The sequence below is a fragment of the Tympanuchus pallidicinctus genome, unplaced genomic scaffold (assembly GCF_026119805.1).
Source record: "Tympanuchus pallidicinctus isolate F22 unplaced genomic scaffold, pur_lepc_1.0 scaffold8, whole genome shotgun sequence".
NCBI lineage: Eukaryota > Metazoa > Chordata > Aves > Galliformes > Phasianidae > Tympanuchus > Tympanuchus pallidicinctus.
The window spans coordinates 56,041,494-56,060,662 of NW_026294802.1; the positions used below are offsets into that span (position 1 = coordinate 56,041,494).

Here is a 19,169-nt window from a genome sequence, read left to right on the forward strand (position 1 = left end):
TTTTGTTGGTAGACATCATCTCTTTATTTTTTTGGAGGCCTGGGTAGAGATAATATTTAGATATATAAATACTTAAAATACTAGGAGACAAATCCATCTGACTTTGATTTTGTTATGGCTTGACTGTGTTAGCACAATACCTGGTACTTTGCTGTTCTTTCTCTGGACAAAATTTTTGATACTTTGTGCCAATGACCACTGTCTTACAACCAAATTAATCAAGTAGTCTTACTGCTTTGAACTCAGTGGCTCTTCACAGTGAGATACTTAATCTGTTAGACTGTCATGTATTATGTCTAAGCAACTTTATTAATTTTTTTGATGGTGCAGCGTCTGTGGAAATCATGCTGAAACACACTTAAGGGTTTGCCCTTAAGACTGCAGCTCTTTCACAGACTGAATTTGCAACAAATTATTGAATGGTGTGTTTCAAATTATTGAACGGTGTGTCACTGAACTATGTCATCTGCTTGCAAGGATTTACTGTAAATTGTGATTTAGAACTGACAGTAGCACCAGAAAGATCTGAACAACACAACAGAAGGCGAGGCAGAACTACTTACGTAGCCAGATTAAGGAGTGGCACAGTTAATATCTTACAAGGTATTAATAGCAACAGTAACCCCTGAGTGGCTACATTAACACTGAAGTTTTAGCTGAATTTTGTACTGCACTCTTGCTTAATATATATCCTCCTAATTTTCAGGAAAATTTTCCTCTGTCACAATCTTCATGCTGGATCTCAGCTCTCAAATATTTTGAGCTTCTAACCAGGTAGTAAACACGACAGTATTTCTAAGTATGGTAATGTTTCACAAGTTGAAAATACCTGATGGAAAGACACTATAAACTGAGCTTGCTGAACTCTGTTTCTTCTGAACTCAGTTTGTCAGAAGAGCTGGAAATTTTCAGACAAAAAGTTTCAGACAAAAAAAGTTTTGCTGAATCTTCTGCATGCATTTAAATGGTCTTCATTCGTATGTTAAGAATTCATGATGAAATGTAGTTAAGGACAACAGAGAAATGTACATTCTTGCTAGTAAGACTCTGGGTCTGAAATTCCTACCTGTTGGTGAAATATTAATTCAAAGAGTTTTTACAATCTATTAGTCACCAACTAATCATGCTCAGATTAATTATTTTTATATTCAAATTTTTGCTCAGCCTCCATGGCAGAAGAGGAGGGTTAATCCTATTCACCCTGGGGAAAAAGCCTCCACTGTCTTCTTACAACCCAGACACAACATTTTAATTAAAAATACAGCAGAACATTGTACTAAGTCTTTCTCTTCCCACCTCCCAGGCATATGGTTCTTGTTGAATTTCTGGATCAAGAAATGATTTAAAATGCATTTTTTTGGAATTACGTGTGACCTTTAAGCATAAGACCTTCTCTGAAGCCACATATGCTAATGACTCATGCTACAATAGTGTCATGCTTCACAAATTCTCAATTGCAATAAACAAATGATAGCAAAGCCAAGTGGGCAGAAGTCTGTTTGCATGTATGATGGTATGCAGAAAGAAAGCAGAAAACAGCATTACAAAGTGTTTTCCTTTTCTTCTCCTACTAAATTATGATCTGATGAATAGTATTAATGAAGATTCTTGCAATGAACTTGTTTCCCCTCTGTCAGATGCTGGAAATTGTCTCCTCTTTCTCCTTTTTTTGAGGATCCGTTAATTGTTACTTAAACTGCATAACAAACATTTTGCTCAAATATTGCAGAACACTGTTTGGGTGAAGATTTCCCCTTTTCTGCTCTTGAAGACTCTTTGTAATTCTTCGTAATGATAACCCAGTTCAAAGTGAAATTCCAGAGCCTAAGCTATGTGGAAATAAAAATACAAGTAATTTGGAATTAATTCCTTTATTTCATGCATCTGCATTCAAACCTATACTGCAGAGTGGATAAAGACAGTAAAAGATCTTTGCATCTGTTCATATTATTTTTTTGCCCATTATTAGGACAAACTCATTACTTGTTGTCCTGTTCCTTTTTCCATCCCATGCATTTTCACTTCTCCCTTGAAGAAACTGATGAATTACTTCTATGCTTGGGAGGTGTTGAAGTAGGCTATAGGGCAAATGCAGAATCATTTCTGTTACTAGCATGTCTTCACATCTCATTTTTAGTCTGTGCCCTAGAATGGTGGTTATTTCCTATTTCTCTTTATCTGTAATTTGAGTTCAGACACTTTTGTAAGGATTCTAATGACAGCTGTCTGTGTTTTTCACATCAAAAAGTTTGTGTCTCTACTGAACTCTTAACAGGTGATTAGAGGTTAGAATAAGAACTGAATAAGCTGCAGACACTGGAGTGTACAAGAAGTAATTTCTGTAAATGCAGGAGGTCTCTCTTGCTATTACTTAAGCTGTACCAAGTCTGGAGATAAGTAGGTGTGGGACAGACAGCCACATTCATGACCACTATTTCAATTTCTGTCAAGAGTACTAACATCACAACTAAATATTTAACAGTGAAATCTTAACTGTTTATTGTGAAGCCAAGAGAAGCCATATATTCACTGAAGATAATAGGCCTTGTTCTCCACTGTATTGCAGAATTCACTGCCAGTCTTTTGTAGACTGCATCAAGGAACTGAAGCTAGAACAGCTTGTCCGTGTTTTCTATGGGGCCTCGTAAAATCTGTAAAATGAGAGGAAGAATAATTGTAGTGAGACATCCCTAAGCCTCATAGTGAGAAGCAGTACATCTGTCTGGCTGTAAGACAAATGAAAAACCCTTGCTTTCTCTTACATGCTCAAATTGTGAGTCAGTATGAGCAGACTGTTTACAGTTTATTCACAACATGGAGTTGTAAGAGAAACTCTAAACATGTGTGAACATTCCTACTCACACCCGAGATACAGACTGACTTTATGGCTCTGCATGTTGCACTTTGGCACATACAACTATTGTAAGGGTGCCAAGACTTTTTGTAGGAGTTCACTGTTGAAAGTATGTACAAAGATGTTTTAAAGATTACTTCCAGGCACTTCAAGTATATAGAGACTAATTCATAGCAGAAATGAATGCTATGGATGCTATACTCATTAGAAATCATGTCTTCAGGATATCTGTAAGAATTAATTTTAATCAGCTGCTAAACACACAAGCCCATTAATTTCTGGGCTTTACCACAGTTCAGTGTTAAATAATCTTTGTCTTTTAGGTCCAGCTGAAGTGTCAGCAGTTATGAAATTCAGCAGGAGACCAACATGTCCCGATACCTCAGTAGCAGCAAGTCTGTCTACACCTCCTATACCAAGGCATAGGAAGAGTCACAGCCTGGGAAACAAGTGGGTACTGCAGGTTCCCTCACTCAGGCAGTTTCATGCATCACCGAGGTTTAATCTGGCAGCAGAACACTTCGGTATTTGCTTCTTCCCTTTCCTGTACTGCCAGAGTGCTTCAGGCTTTGCTATGTATTCTCTAAGTTTTCTTTTGACATTTGTGTTTTTGCTGGCAGTATTTGCTCGTCATTCTTGAAAGCTGTGACCTTTTGCACTGTTCTACAAATGAGACACTTTGCTAGCTAAGTACGAGCACCTGCTCTCCAGTTAAGGCGAGCATATACCGAATTTCACATTTAATGGGTTAAGGAAACCCATCATAGTTCATGATTGATCTGTTTGTTCAACTTAGTGCCCAGTTATCTGCTTGCTACCTAATAACCTATAGACTATATTTTGTGTTCATGGTATGATAATGTAGAGCCTGAGTAGAAATATCAGATGGAAATGGTTGTTATCAGATGACATAAGAGGGTTCATGCATTTTTCTCTTTCCAAATTTCTAGCATGATGTGTCAGTTCAGTGTGGTGGAGAGCAAAAGCGCCACTTTCCCGACAGAGAGGCCGCGCCACCTTCTGGATGACAGCGTCCTGGAGTCACAGAGCCCAACCCGCAGCCACATACTGAACTCGCTTTTCACCAATGGCATTTCCATAGGTAGAGACTGAGTGGAGGACTGACTTACCTGGTTTTCCCTCGCAGTTCTCTTGTGAAGTCATAGAGCAATACAAAATCAAGGAATTAGGAAGCTTAGTAGCTCCTGGGCAAAGACTGTGCTACTGTATAGAAGAAAGGAGATCGGTGTTACTTCTCACTTACTTAATTGACTGTATTTCAACTTTCTTTTATCACTCTTGGGCAAATGAAAATGGAGTTAAATAGCTATGCCAGGGAAGGACAGACAGATGGGTCAAGGGCTTGGATGAGAAATAGGGGCTACCAGTGTGAATTCCATTTTACTGATTTGTTATGACTCCTAGCAGCAGCTGGCATACCATCTGTTGCAGGTGTGCGTGCTTGCAACAAACAAACAGTCATATCATGTCTAATAATTTTAATTGACTTGCAGATGTTATACTAGAAATATTGTCTTACAGAGTAATTTGATTTTGTGTTTCTGAAGTATTCAGCTTTTAACTGAAAGACAGCGTAATGAAAATAAAAGCAGTGTGCAGATTTCTGGTATTTAAATACAACAGCAACAGTGACTTCATTCATCAATGATACATTACAAAAGAGAGGGGCTGATATAAGCCTCCTCTGATTTTAGATGGTTTTCTTACTCCTTCTCTGTTCACCATTTTTTCTAGATAGCAGTGAAAGCTCAGAATTTAGTGAGGAGCTGCCGTCAGGGCTTGAAAGGTGAGTTAATTTTCATTTCCGCTCACTGAGCACTAACCTGATTTAATACTAACAGATTTAGAGAAATTCCTGAATGATCTGTACCATAGATAAGTCCTAAAACAGTGGTTATTTTTATGTTTTTGTTATTATCACTTAAATTTTAAAAATGGAGAACTCCAGAATAAAACGCTGTAATGTTGTGTTTTCTTTTCATGGACGTGAAAAGATCTCTTTCATGTTTACCAGACCCTAATTGTTGAAATCTCAGACTAGATTTTCATTCACTGAATATCTACATGTGCAAATAGGGGCCGTTTATATGCCACACTGGGGCCGAATTGGAGGGTGCCAATCCGGAATTCTCCCAGGAGTCGAAGCTGTATCTACAGGTACAGTTCAGGCCTCTCTTGCTCAGTTTACGGTGATAAACTTTCACTTGGGCATCTACATTTTCCTAGCCTAAGGTATTTGTGTCCAAGGGTATCCTTGCATGACTATACTTTAGCGTTTTTGATAAACTTGTTTTTAATAAAACTATCTGTGACAAGTAATGTTATTAGGAAGATGCCTTTTTAACTCTTTCTCAGAATTTATTTCCTGAGTTATAGGATAGCTACCCATAGCATCTGCTTGTGTCAGAAAGCATATAGGATATGTTATTTTTGTACAGCATAGAGGTGTGGCATTGGACGCTGAGTAGGAGAGGGAACATCTGCACTGCTTATGTAGCAGGTACTTCCAATGTTGCTTGCTGCTAAAACATGCACTTTTTATTAACGGATAATTAGTTTACAGCCCAAAGAGAGGTGATGTGGAAAACTGTGTATAGTTAAAGTGATAAAAAACATTCACTGTATCCACGCCTGACTAAAATTCCAGATAAATTCTGTGATAGTTGCAAGTGAGGTATGTGTAAGTAGTAAGTATATATAAGAAGTATATATAAACAACAGGCCCCAAACATGGTATTCTGCAAATACTGACATTTAATTGGAGTTTAAATCCAGTCAGTTTTGTTTTGTCTAAATTAGATTGCTCTGTCAAAATGTAAATGTAAGAATAGTCATTTTGGCTGAGCTAGTGACATTTGACAGCAGCCCAAGTTAGAAATTATGCAGGAATGTAGATGTATACATTAAAAATAAGTAAAAGAATACATATTTTAACAATATTTCAACTAAACCTGCTTCTGGAAAATATTCTCTTATACATGCCTATGGCAGATTTGTTTCAAAATTTTATGGACACAATAAATGTAAAATGTAAGAAGATAAAAATGAGATATACATATTAAATCCACAAAGAACTGTTCCCTAAAATACATTTCTTACATTTATCCACGGTCAAGTGTTTCTATTGCTTGTATTCATTCTTCGTTTTCTGGAGTCTTCTATTTATTATATTAGAAAATTAGAACTGGAAAGAATATGCATTAGCATAGATAGGGCAATCTATTTGATTATAGAAGTCACAGTTGCCACTTTGAAGTGAAGGTCTTGTATAGGTGTCGTTGCTTTGTATATCACGTTCACCAGCCTGTTCTTTGTAATACCATCATAGTTGTTCTTAAACAGACTCATTCTCCTTTTGCAGATGATGGGTAGGTCATATGCATGTCCTTTTTCTTGTATTCGTTATCAGACATGATTTAATTGTCTCAGGTGAACTGTAGTATCCCTTATCTTTATAGAACTATCAGAGCTGTGATCACAGGACAATTAGAAGAGGTTAGCAGCAGGTAGTTCTAGAAGATATCACTTATGAATCGATCTTTGGTTGTCATGTTCTTAGTGACGGTGTACATTTCTAACTATAAATAAGTTCTTTCAGTTGTAGCACTTTTTCACTGTAATATATGGGAAGTTCTGTGGTTGTATTGGGCAAGGAAAAAAATATCTTAATCACTGTACATCAAGTAACTTGGCATTGTTATTTAGTTATCCCAACTTTTTTCCAAATAGCCCAGGTAGCATTCCTTTTTTGATAGCTAAATTACAGGCCCCAATTGCTAAAATTTTAAGCTACTTTCATACATTTAGATAATTTCTTGAATTTACCCAAATAAAATAGAAAATTGCTGATTTTTCCTTTGACTTCAGGTCTCTGTATTTCTTTTGTTTTGATTTTAATGTCTGAGTTCTGAGAATAGAATCTTTTCTTAATGTACTGTGTTTAAAAAGCCCTGATTCTTTTTTGGTGTATAGGTCTGAAAAATAGATATTTGCAGAGTTGTGTCTAATGCTACACTATATTCAAGGCAATGCAGGAAAAATAGATTTAAATTATATTATTTGTTTCTTGCTTGTATTTTTTTCAAAGCATATGATAATGTTATGATTCTGTAGCCCAACAGGAGCCTGCAGCTGCACATTAGGTAGTTCCATGGGAGTAGTTACCATGGAAGGCCCCTTAAGAAGGAAAACATTGCTCAAAGAAGGCAAGAGACCTACTGTAAGTGATTCTAATTCTCCTTGGGATTCTAATTCAATAGCAATTGTTTTAAATTTTCAGGATTAGATTCAGTTTTAACTGTTTTATAACAAGTTTGTAATCCTTGCATATCATTTGATCTGCAGCAGCTTTACTTCTCCCTTCACTTGAAACTAATTTCTCTAGGTTGTGGCAGCAAAGCAAGACATAAGCATCTCTCTCACTTGACATGCCTTTATGTCAGGGCAGAAATTTAGTATCATGGTGAACTGAGAAGGCTGCAGGGCATCCACCTTTAGCACCAAAGCCATGGATATTCATAATTACCCTATATTCGCAGGTTTCCAGTGAATTGGTATTTTTTTTGTTTTCTTCTGAGTTCACTTGAAAGCTTTTATGTAGATCCCTACTGTTCAATCCTAGAAGATTTGAAGAACACAGGAGTGTCATCTCAATAAATGTTGTTGATCAGAGGCAGAAGTCTAAGTAGAAGGCAGCACACTGTACAAATCAGTCCTGATGTTTTTGTGGGATACAAAGTAAGATGGCTTGCATTCACAGCCAGCCACCCAAGTTTAGATATCTGGAATGATTTATGCTAGAAAACACTCTATTCAGATCCTCATTCTTTGCATCTGAATTTAACTTTTTTAGCACTTGGACTTGCTAGTGAATAGTTGTTTTTTTTTAATGTCCAAAATATTAAATTTCCATTATCTTTTTCCCTTCTGATTTAGCTTTCTTCATGGACTAGATACTGGATTATGCTTTCAGGATCAAATCTTCTGTACTTTGGAGCAAAATCTTTAAGAGGCAATGAAAGAAAACATGTAAGATTTAAATTTGTTCTAAAACCACAATCTGCATATTCGTAGACAGATCTGAAAAGTGCATTTTTAGTGTACTTGCTATTTTTCTAGGGTAAGCAATATGTCTGCACAACTTCTACAACAAAAAATTGATCTCCAAAATGTTCTTAGGTATGACATACTTTTCTGTCTCTTGCAGTATAAATCTACACCTAGTAAAAAGATATCCATTGTGGGCTGGATGGTGGCACTGCCTGATGACCCTGAACATCCTGATATTTTTCAGCTAAATAACCCTGACAAAGGTAAATTTTGCAGGATGGACATTCCCTGAATTTCTGTGATAGAAAGTAGAGCTATAGCTATTTGATGAGTTTGTCAATTATAGGACTTACAGTGATACTCATTTGAAAGCATGAAGAGATATTTTCAAGGGAGGATACAAATTAAGTTGAACATCTGTGATATTCTGCACTGCCTACCTCTCTGGTGCCCACACACGTATTTCTGCATCTTGACAGTTACTGTAAGATTTGTGGATATTGCCTGACTAATGAGACCCTAATCTCTGAGTTTCTGAATAGCTTTCTTTGAATTGGACAATACCAAATCTTGACTTACAGTGGGGAAAATTACAATATTATGAAAATTCTTCAAACATCAAGCCATTTACCTAAAAAGCCTTTTATTCTTCATTACTTTTTAAAAATTAATTTTGAAGTGCCATAATTCTTCCAACTTGACCAAACTTTAAAAAAAAAATCAGAAAGATGCAAAATATTTTGTTTTTTGAAAAGTTATATAAAGATTTTTGAGCCTTCTTTCACTTCTCATGTGATCAACTTCAGTACTGGACAAGTGCATCTCTTGGTTGTTGAATGAAATGCATGGCATATTTGATAGCAAGAAGCAATTTACAAGATGTCAAAGCATGGAGGAGGCACACAGTAAGACACTGAAGAAAACTTTGATCACAAATATCAAAATAAGAAGTTTGGCAGTTACTACGACAGTCTTAATGAGAATAGACACAGAAATAAATCAGATCCACTCACTGGTCCTAACTGGTCTTTTCTGTAGCTGCAGTTTTTCCTCTTTTCCTATACACTGCTCTTAGCTTTGCAGAACACGTATGTTCTCATGCTGCCTTCACCCAGGGATTATTAAATAACATGGCTCACATGGGCTTTTTTATATGAGCACCATACTCCTCAAATGTGAATTCAACAATTTGCTTCAGGACTTCTGCTTCTGTATAGGAATCAGAACCCACTGAAGCAGTATGTCTGTTTGCAAATTGAGAGCCCTTGATCCTCTTATTTTTATAGGTAATGTTTACAAGTTCCAGACTGGTTCAAGGTTTCATGCAATATTATGGCATAAGCATTTGGATGATGCATGCAAAAGCAACAAGCCTCAGGTAAGACTGGGAAACCGCCTCTACCTGCTTTTACATGTTTTGCAGAAAACCCTTAATAGGAGACACTTCTTTTAAATCTGCATGCAAATACAGTCCTGTGTGGACAAGTCATTGCACGCTGATCCAGTTTTTCAATAGGAGGAATAAAAAGTGTTTAAAACTGCAGAGTACCCACCTGAAATTAAGATTAGTACCAGTCTACCTATAAGTTTGGTGACATCAACAGCATACAACCTCTGTAATTGCATCTTCAAGTAGTAATATAACCCTGTCTTTACTTCGGAAGGGACTTAGTCATGAATGAAGAAAGTAGCCAACATACTAGCAATTAAACTGATGACTGGGTTTATAACTACCATTGAAGAGAGTGTCCTATAAAATGCTTCATAATGTCCTTTATATAGCAGCTTCATTTTTCAGGGGAAAAAAAAAAAAAAAGTTAATTCTTGAAAAGTTTCCAGGGGCTTATATTGATAGGATGCTCAACTACTCAGGACACGTAACAGGGCACAGCTCAAGAATCTTATTTACACATACCTGCACATCCCATGCATACTAGTAACTTCTTGGACTGGATTTGGTCCACAAGGATAAAAATCATTTGAAGTTTTTATGTTTTCTTTCAGTTACGGTGTTAGCTGTCTTTTGTACCTTTTTGAGACTGATGACACTTTCTCATTGAATAACGTGTTGTTGGCCCACTGGATTTTTATTATATAGCAGGGAAAATTTTCACTCAGAGGGTGGTGATGCACAGGAACAGGCTGCCCAGAGAGGTTGTGGATGCCCCATCCCTGGAGGTGTTCAAGGCCAGGTTGTATGTAGCCCTGGACAACGTGACCTGGTGCCTGATTTAGTGTTTGGCAACTCTCTCCCCACGGCAGGAGTGTTGGAACTAGATAATCTTTGAGGTCGCTTGCAATCCAAGCCATTCTATTATTCTATGATTTTGTAACTTTGCAGCTTCCCAATGCTGTAATATGCTGAGGAGCAATATGCTGCTGAATAATGTACATTCTCTTCCAGGCACCTGCTAATCTAATGTCATTTGAATAATTTGCTCTTACCTGATGTGACTTCAAGTGCCAAACTGAAGAAACAAGCTATTGTTCTCTGAGGAAGAGGAGAAAATAATAGTTTTCCTGATGTAAGCCAGCCACAACTACTTCAGCACTTTCGTGTGCTACTTGAAAGTGATTCTGACACAGCTTTTAAAAGCAGAAAGTGAATGTTGTCCTCAGAACCAGATATAGTCTCATGCACTGAGTGGAAGTAGACCAGTTAGATGGACAGAAGATTAATCCTGACTCCTGCAGGATTCTAGAGTTTTCAACTTTCTGTGGTCGCAGACTGCCTGTGAACTGATGTTTGACCACAAAGTGAGCATCATATCTTCTGCCTATCCTTTTTTAAATTGCTCTTTTTATTGTTAAGCTGCTTTATGTGACTGAAGAACATTTGGCCCATGTTGGGTTTCAGTTCTTTCTAATGCACAAAATAATTGACAGTGTTAACTTGCTGCAAAGTGTCAGTTAAGATAGAAAATTGTGGGACAACTTTTTTATAACATAAGTGCACTGAGTTGCTTTGCAATGTGGCTGCCTCAGATTTTATATAAAATCTCTGGACAATTCTTTTGTTCAAATTTGAGCTATGTGGTAAAAATGTATTTTGGCACAGAGCAGTCATTTTTATTTGCTTACATTATTCTGAAATACCTTGACGATGAAGTGAATGAATTTAAGGTGTATAGTTTTAAATTTAATGTTGTGTTAAATGTCTTTTTTTGTTTTCTTACTAGCCATATAACTGTTACAGTTTGGTTTTTGTTTGTTTGTCTGTTTGTTTTTTAAATCTGAATATTGTTCATCGTAAAGGGAACTGCTATTCCTTGATACAGGGTAGCAGATAATCAGGTTGTATGATACACATTGTGCTGACTCCTCAGAATGACTCCATAACATTATTTGCTGTTCTGTCTTTCTGTTGGTGACTCAGTCTCACTTAATTCCAGTACGTGATGAACTTTTGTGGCATGCAGTCATGGTACTGCATTTCTAAAATCATGATGGCAATGAAAGCTAGGCAAGACTGTCTGTTAGTGCTGCAGTTATGCAGAAGCCTCTACATTTACACCCACAGAATTTAAAAGGTAAAAACAGCAACAACCAGCCTTCTCATTATCTGAGCCTGTTCCTGTAAAGGAACTCTTCCAACACCCATAGCTGTATCCTTGCTGTGCCGTAGCACCAGTGTAGTCACAGCTCTTTTCTATTCCCACGATAAGTTCAGTGCTTTTTTGGTTAAAAACTCTTCTGCTGTAAGGCATTACTAATTAAACCTTGTTAATTGTAGGAAGAGGAAAATCTCGTCTGTGTTTCCTAAGACTGCATGGAGGAGAGATTTGCAAGCCAAGATCTAGATTACAGACCATGAAAAACTGAAAGTCAATTTCAATAAACAGAGCCTATATTAGATCAGTTTTGCTCATATTAGTGGTATTTGTTCTGTGGCCTTTTGTAATTTTCTGAATTTTGATTTTGAAACTTCTCTAACAACAATCTGTACTGTTGTATGTAGATTGACTGTAATTTTTGAGTTATTTTGAGTGGTCCTGACAGCTCCTGTGTGTAGGTCCTGAGACATGAAAATTTATGTGGAGTTGACAGGTATTCTTTGATGACACAAGTTGTGTGGGAAAAAAAAAAAAAAGCAAAATATATTTATACTTTTTTTCTCCTTGCAAAGGCAGAACATCCAGGACTATTAATGTAAAATATAAAGCTTTTGAATGAGTGAATCAGTAAATCAATTAAAACTGTTAGAATACATCATTGGAATTATTCTGCACTTGTTACTTCAGTGATTAGTTATCAGCAAGATTATTCGTAAGGACACAGATTACATGGATCGCCATTTTACTGAGTATACCCCTATAGCCATGTGTATTCTGTGTTTTTGGCATCAATATGGTTTGAACCATATGCAGTTTTGTCACTACTTTAGATTACACTTAAACCCTTAAGGCTAGGGAAAACTTCTAAATCCTTCTGTGGAAACATAATTTGTGTTAAAAGGGCTACTGGAACACTGCGATAGCAGAAACATCCCTGCATTACTGCTTTAAATGTGAGCTACCAAAAACTACCCCAGAGGAAATTGGTTCTTTCTTTTAAATCATTTTTAAATGAATTATCTCTTCTTGTTGCAAAGTAAGACTTATTTATTTCCTTAACTAAGGAAAACTCTAAAATTCTTGTAAAATAGCAAAATAAACAAATGTTTCTGTTCTGCATCAGTATGCATTTGGCCATCATGAGCAAAGAAGAACTTGTCTGAGATCATGTCAAAAAAGTCACAGAAAGTTTCTGAAAGAACAGTTAAAATACTGCCCATTATACTTTCTGGTGGTCTAACAAATAAATACCTAGTAAAGAAGATACTGTCTACCCAAATGAAATCTTAGCTGCAAACTTCAAGAACGGTGACCAAAAAACAACTGTGCGTGTAAAGTTTTATTAAGTTACTTTATTGGTAAACCTTTCTCCTTAAAAGGGAATAACCTGATCTGTCTTAAATGTATGTTAAATTCCAAATGGAACACTTACTGGCATAATGAATATGCATTAGAAGCATGTCAACAACCACTCATTTCTGATGTGATGTTGTGGAAGACAACACCACTGACATTGTACAGTGTACTGGAGTGAGATAAACTACTAAACTTCACAACTTGCAATTACATCTGACACGCCTTCCCTTGGAAAGAGGAATGATTGCCTGTACATATTCAGAACTTAATAGTGTTTTAGGTTTTAAGTGTCTCAAAAGTGTTGTATATGTTACTGTAAAATTCCTCAAAAATATGCTTTTACTCAAAATTATGTGCCATAGAGCCTTTTGGACAATTTAGAAAAGGATCAATTTTCATTTCTTTTAAAGCAGATTCCTAAATAAAAACATTGTGCCTTTGACAGAAAGGTTCAAAAATAGTGTGCCATGAATGGATGGAAACACTTATGAATTATTATTACACCCATTTATTTATCAGAGAAATATATGTGGAGAAACATAACCCTTCAAATAATACTACTCAAAACTTTGGAATTTGGAAGTGTGTCAGAAGAGTGTGAACTCCTTCACGTTATTATCATTTGAAAGTAAAAAAGCTTATAGAAGGGAGGTGAACATAATAGATAATACATGATAGTCACCTTTTCAGTATAGCACAGTTATGAAATGGCCCTACAATATAAATAAATGAGAATAATGAAGCAGTATAATAGTATTGTTAAAATATCTTGATCCAATATTAGATGAGTTTATGAGTATTAAATAGCTTGTAGCTACTGGATAAGGGTACTCTGTTGTCATTTGATACCATTTCATCTCATCGGCCACTTTTAATGTTAATTGAAAGCTGCTGTTGGCACACAATGTATTGCAAATAAGTACTGATTAATACAGCATTTTCTCAGAAATATCGCAAACCGTGCAAGTTTCCATCCAAAGAAAAACTGCAACATTTGTAGAGAAATACATATTATCTCAGATTGACTGTTCCCAAACTTGTGAAGATATAAAATGTGTTTAGGCAATATTATTCCCTTACTTATCTACAATTTCAATGTTAGTAAGTGCCAAAATACGTTTGTCCAAATAGCACTAAAGTGAGGCAAAGGCAGTAGTTTTCAAATTGCAACTTACTCGTCATATTATAGTCTAAACAAATTTCAACATTTTAGTTTGTTTTGTGTGAAAACTGTTGCACTATTTTTGGCCGTATTTTCCAGCAGTCCACTGCATGCTGTTTGTGTAAGAATTATTTCTATAATTCTTGTGAAATGTCTCACCTGCAATAACCACTAAACTCTAGCATTGGAATCTAGGTTTTTGGCAAAGTATTTTGTTACCTCAGTCTTGTATCAATATGCTGTATTTTTCAGCTTGTTACATTGATAATGTTTGTTTCATTAATTACATAATGTTAAAAAAAAAAAAAAAAAAAAAAAGATTGTTTACTTTGAAAGCAATTGCAATTGGTTGTAAATTTAAAGATGTGCAAAGTATGTATGCCATTACCAATAAAATATTTTGAAAAAGAACAGTGGAGGTACAGAAGGAACTTTTCAGTTCAACGGCAGCAAGCACATTTTATAATACAGTAATACAGTCAAACAGACTGTAGTGCGCAGTATGTCGCCATTCAATATATATAAATTCGGATACTTCTGACAGAAAATTGAAAATTCCTCCAAGTTTACATCTGTTTTAAGTAAGTAAGATTTGGAAAGTCCAAAGTAGAGGCCAACCTACTGTGTTGGTTTTTTTTTTCAAAGAAAAGCATTTAATCACAACCAAATATGCATATTGATTTGGATAGCAAAATAAATTCCTTTGCATCTAAATTTAAATGATATTTGGACTCTTGGTTTCTTTTCTCCTGCCTGCCAATGGGGAAATACATTTCATTCACTGATAAAACTATCTGCTCTACATTACACTGTATCAGCTTAGATATACTAATAAACATAATAATATCTTCTGATCTTAAATCTGTTTGTTCCTTTCTCAGTGATGAAAGCAATGCCCTCTCAGAACCTTTACACACAGAGCTCTAATAAGGAAAGCCAAGCAATAAAATATTCCACAGAACTTTCTCTTGGAAGAAAAGATTAAAATGGAAATGGTTGGCAATACCCATTCTTTTTCAATAATGTATCTTATTACAAAGCACCATTTTTACCCATTTGAGGTTAATAAGCTTCACATTAAAACTGACAAGTAGGGGGGCTTTATCTTCTGCAGAATAATGGTTTTATTGCCTGAGAAATTGAGAGATAAATGACATTACCAAATGAAGGTGAGAGCAAAACAAAATGCAAAATGCAAAAAAGAAAGCACACATCCCTTTCCTGAGGCTGACTCATTTTCCTGTTCTCTCCCAGAAACAGGAAGACTTTTTCAAGACTTCACTACATTGCAGTTCTCAAAATCACTTGGATCTGTGCAATTTTCCTCCAGGCCATTATCCATATTATAAATGTTTTATAAAGTAAGCGCGGATTACTCTTTTTACATCTACCAAATGGTCAATTCACTGATTGCATTGGTTAAAATGGTAAAAGGAAATTGGTTGGAATTCTCCTCCTAATAGACAACAGGATGGAGAATGAATGATCACACTGGGAAGAAAGAGCAACACTCATTACATTCCAGAAGGTCATTATTATTGTTACAGAGGCAGATTTCAGGGTGAGGACTGCATTCTGTGTTGGAGTATTTCACTATAATGCTACGTACTTCTGCCCTAGAAAAAAACAAAGATGAGTACTGATGTGCTCATAAAATGCTCATCATTTCCAAGCCTCTTATTTTGTAGACTGAGAGAAAAAGCAAAGTGGTCATTAGTAAATTTGTTACTACTGCAAATGTCTGGTATCAAAAGGTGGTGCGTAAGTGTTAAATTGTGTTTTTTGTTTTTTTGAAGTCAGTAACATGGTATTTCTATAGCTGTGATCTATTAATAACATCTGTTCATCAAATTCTGAAAGTATGTTGGACATTTCCTTAGAATGCAAAGAAAAATGAAAGTTAGTTAAAGTTTCATGTCTCAGCAGACCTCAGATGTGAAAGAAAGCCAGATAAGCATATTAGGAAGGATGAAAATTATTTTACATCAACCAAAACATAGTTGTGCAAGAGGAAAGTGCATATAGTAATGAATTGGAGGAAGTAGCCTTGCTCTTACTGCCAGAAATCAGTTTTTCAGCTTTAAGGAAGAGTAGACATTGTTCTGAGTGGTTACTTACTTCCAGTGATTCATGCCTCAGGTTTGAAAGTATACTGTAGCTGAACATGAAGCAAACAAGGTCAGGAAACAAACAAATGAATTCTAGTGTTTGTATAGATAAAAGTCTGTGCAATTTTGCAGAAGAAGAAGAAAGCAGACAATGGCTAGAAATGTTATTTTACCCATGTTTTATTAATCAACATTACTTTAATAAAATGATCATCTTAATTCTTGATACATGGGAACACACTAGAGCTCTGGAAACACTAGCATCTAGCTGTAGTGAGATGAATTTTCCTGAAATAATACAAAATACTTATGTGAACTTGTCTGACACAAATTAATACAATGAATGGATGCTTTGTGATGTCTGTGATCGTGCTACCTGCCACCTTTGCCACCTTTCTATTGCTTTACTCAGGCTGAACAGTGCACCCAAGGCCTTGCTCTGGAGCATAATGACGGTAGTATTGATTCACCTCAGGCCTTGCTCAGGCAGATGGTGACTGCAGTACTGGATAAAAAAGTGGTTGCTGGAGGAACTGATGGACAGACATCTTGTTCAACAGCTGAGGGACAATGGGTTATGTGCCGGAAATCATGACTACGGGTCAATTATCTTACCCTATGAATTGCAAGCAGCTCAGGAGCTTCTTAAGCTCTCCTGCACATCAGCCAGCACAATAGGATCTCCCCTAGAGAAAGGATGTCTCTCCAAGGTTACGCTTGCACAGAGATCCCTCACATATTGACATCGAGACACCTTACCGATACACATCCTCAGTGACTCTTTGTTAAGCTTTGTGAGCTTCACTAGGGTTCTATCTTAGGTTGACTGTACACGTATGGTCGCTTAGACATAAACCATTGACCAGCGTCTGAGACTAGGAATGGATCCAGTCACACCTAGGCTCCTTACGTCCATGGTTTAAGGAGTTTAGAAAAGAAGAGGGTACCTCATGAATCAGCAGGAGGATCTCAATAAGTGTATTCAGCCTTATCCTCTATACAGTAAATGATCAACTGTATCCAGTCATCTCAAATCTTGTTAAGTTACTATCTAATTAATGTTGTTAAATCACTATTTTATATCAATAAATATATTGCTGCTTCTCTTTTAGGAGTGACATGTGATGCCATCAGCCACAACTTCATAGTCTTTCATAGGGCAAAGGAAGACTAAAAATGGAAAGCAAGAGAAAGGACAGCCAGCCTATTTAGAAAATGTAGCCACCAAGGAAAGCTGTGCCAGGGAAGAGGAACACATTTGTACCAAAGTCTAGTTCACAATGAGCTCATTCCTTCTGCCATTTACACAAAGCCTCAGCTGATCAAAATGAAATATTCCTCTGCTGGCTCCTGTTCTTCCTTCATGTTATTAATAACCTGGCAACAGGATAGGGGCCAGGAAAAAAGACCTCCTAGAATGGAGAATTTACTGAAGAAACCAGAAGTGAAAGGTAGGTGTGGGAGTTTGGAGTCACTTGTATTAGGTGACATAGTTCCTTTAGAGAAGGAGAAAAGGACTTTAGGCTTGAGCACAAGCTATCAGGAAAATCCATGGTGACCTGGGCAAATTCATGCAGGGCTGATGTTGTAGTTCAGTTTTATGAAAGCGTGGTATCTTAAAGGCAAAATATAGATTTCTGCAATTTTTTTTTTTTTTTTTTTTTTTTTTTTTTTTTTTGTGTGTTGGTGGGGGTTTGTTTGTTTGTTTGTTTGGCATTGTTGCTGATTTTTAAGTATCTGGCCTACATAATGAGGTCTTGCAGCTCAGTTAAAAAGGAAATAGTTATTTAAAGCATTCTGTCAAGGCCCTGAAAACTCTAATAGGCCTTCATGGCCTTGATCAGTCCCACTTGAGGACAATCCTAAACTCTTGTCCAGGGCACCAGAGAACATTTAATTACAGTTCTGCACCTTCAGTCTCTGCCACAGCTCTGCTGTAGCATGTACGTGCTCTGCTTTCTCTCCAGTTCACATGTACTGGTTGTGGTCACTAAAGGAGAATGTGTTGCTATTGTTACACATTCTAATATCATTCTTGAAAGATGTTTCATTGACATAAGTACTTTTTACTTAAAGAACTTAGTACAGTTAAATAAAATACACAAGAAGTGAAGGATGATCTAAACCAAAACAGAATGGATAAGATAACACAGAGTGTTCTATTTCCCTTTGAATTATGGAAATGCAAATTGGAGTAGGGAAAATTACTAAAACTTAATTATCAGTAGAACAGAATTTGCAGCTAAATTTAACTGATAGTTCTTTTAAATACAAGTCCTATGCACAGGAAATTTGCAGACATCTAGTTAAAATTAGTTTAGTCCAGATTTTTTCCAGTTCTCGAGTGAAAACAAAGGGAACTGTTGAGATTTTAAGACTTCCAGTGAAGTGGCTAGAGTGTTTGCCTAAATGTTCTCCAGAAATGAGTGAATATACACTACAACCCTTGGTGCCCAGCTGCTTTGGAAACTGAATCTACTCCAAAAGGAAAAAACAAGGCTACAGCACTTCTAGGGTGAAGTCCCTTATGAATTAATCTACTGAATATTACAGATAGCTGTAGTATGAGTCACTCTTAACCTAAACAGCATGATCTAGGATATTTTTAAAATTGCCTTCTGAGAAGTGTCAGCTGGCAATCACTTTTCATTTTTTTTAGCTCACATCATTATAGAGAGCATTGGTAAGGAGAAAGAAGCAAGTCAGAAACACCTGTTTGTTACTCCCCTCCGTTCAGTGACTTCTTTTGAAGTGGAAGGTAATTGCAAATTCAGGGACTCCTTTTGGAAATATCTCCAATAACAAATTAATAAATAAGATTGATAAGAAGTCAAGGAACTTTAACATACATTTTCAAAAATTTGACCTAGCAGTTTAGCTGACAAAATGTGCTGATCAAGCGTAACAAAGTTTCTAATATTGAACTGAGTTAAGTGACAAATGGAAATGGATATTAGCTAGTCAGTTTGGCTTAGTATCAGTTGATACTAATTGATACTGATGACTGATGGAGTTCTGGGTTAGCTTAGTTCTTCCTGATTTACCTTGTTTTACTTTGGGAGGGG

General features: G+C 36.3%; 1 protein-coding gene across 14 annotated transcripts in view; it reads left to right on the forward strand.

Annotated features, from left to right (window-relative positions):
• The window catches only part of RALGPS1 (Ral GEF with PH domain and SH3 binding motif 1), an 89,082-nt gene extending 77,024 nt beyond the window's left edge, over positions 1-12,058 (forward strand). For 8 of the 14 annotated variants that reach the window (XM_052669330.1, XM_052669331.1, XM_052669332.1 and 5 more), the window contains 8 exons: positions 3,178-3,304; positions 3,805-3,956; positions 4,610-4,661; positions 4,952-5,032; positions 6,989-7,094; positions 7,811-7,903; positions 8,082-8,187; positions 9,211-12,058. In XM_052669330.1, the coding sequence (XP_052525290.1) occupies positions 3,178-3,304; positions 3,805-3,956; positions 4,610-4,661; positions 4,952-5,032; positions 6,989-7,094; positions 7,811-7,903; positions 8,082-8,187; positions 9,211-9,377 (884 nt within the window). In that variant the 3' untranslated portion in view covers positions 9,378-12,058. Of the gene's footprint in view, positions 1-706; positions 775-3,177; positions 3,305-3,804; positions 3,957-4,609; positions 4,662-4,951; positions 5,033-6,988; positions 7,095-7,810; positions 7,904-8,081; positions 8,188-9,210 lie in introns of those variants that run through there. The other 6 variants (XR_008202942.1, XM_052669334.1, XM_052669336.1 and 3 more) reach the window with 6 other exon arrangements.
• The last annotated feature ends 7,111 nt before the right edge of the window (positions 12,059-19,169 follow it).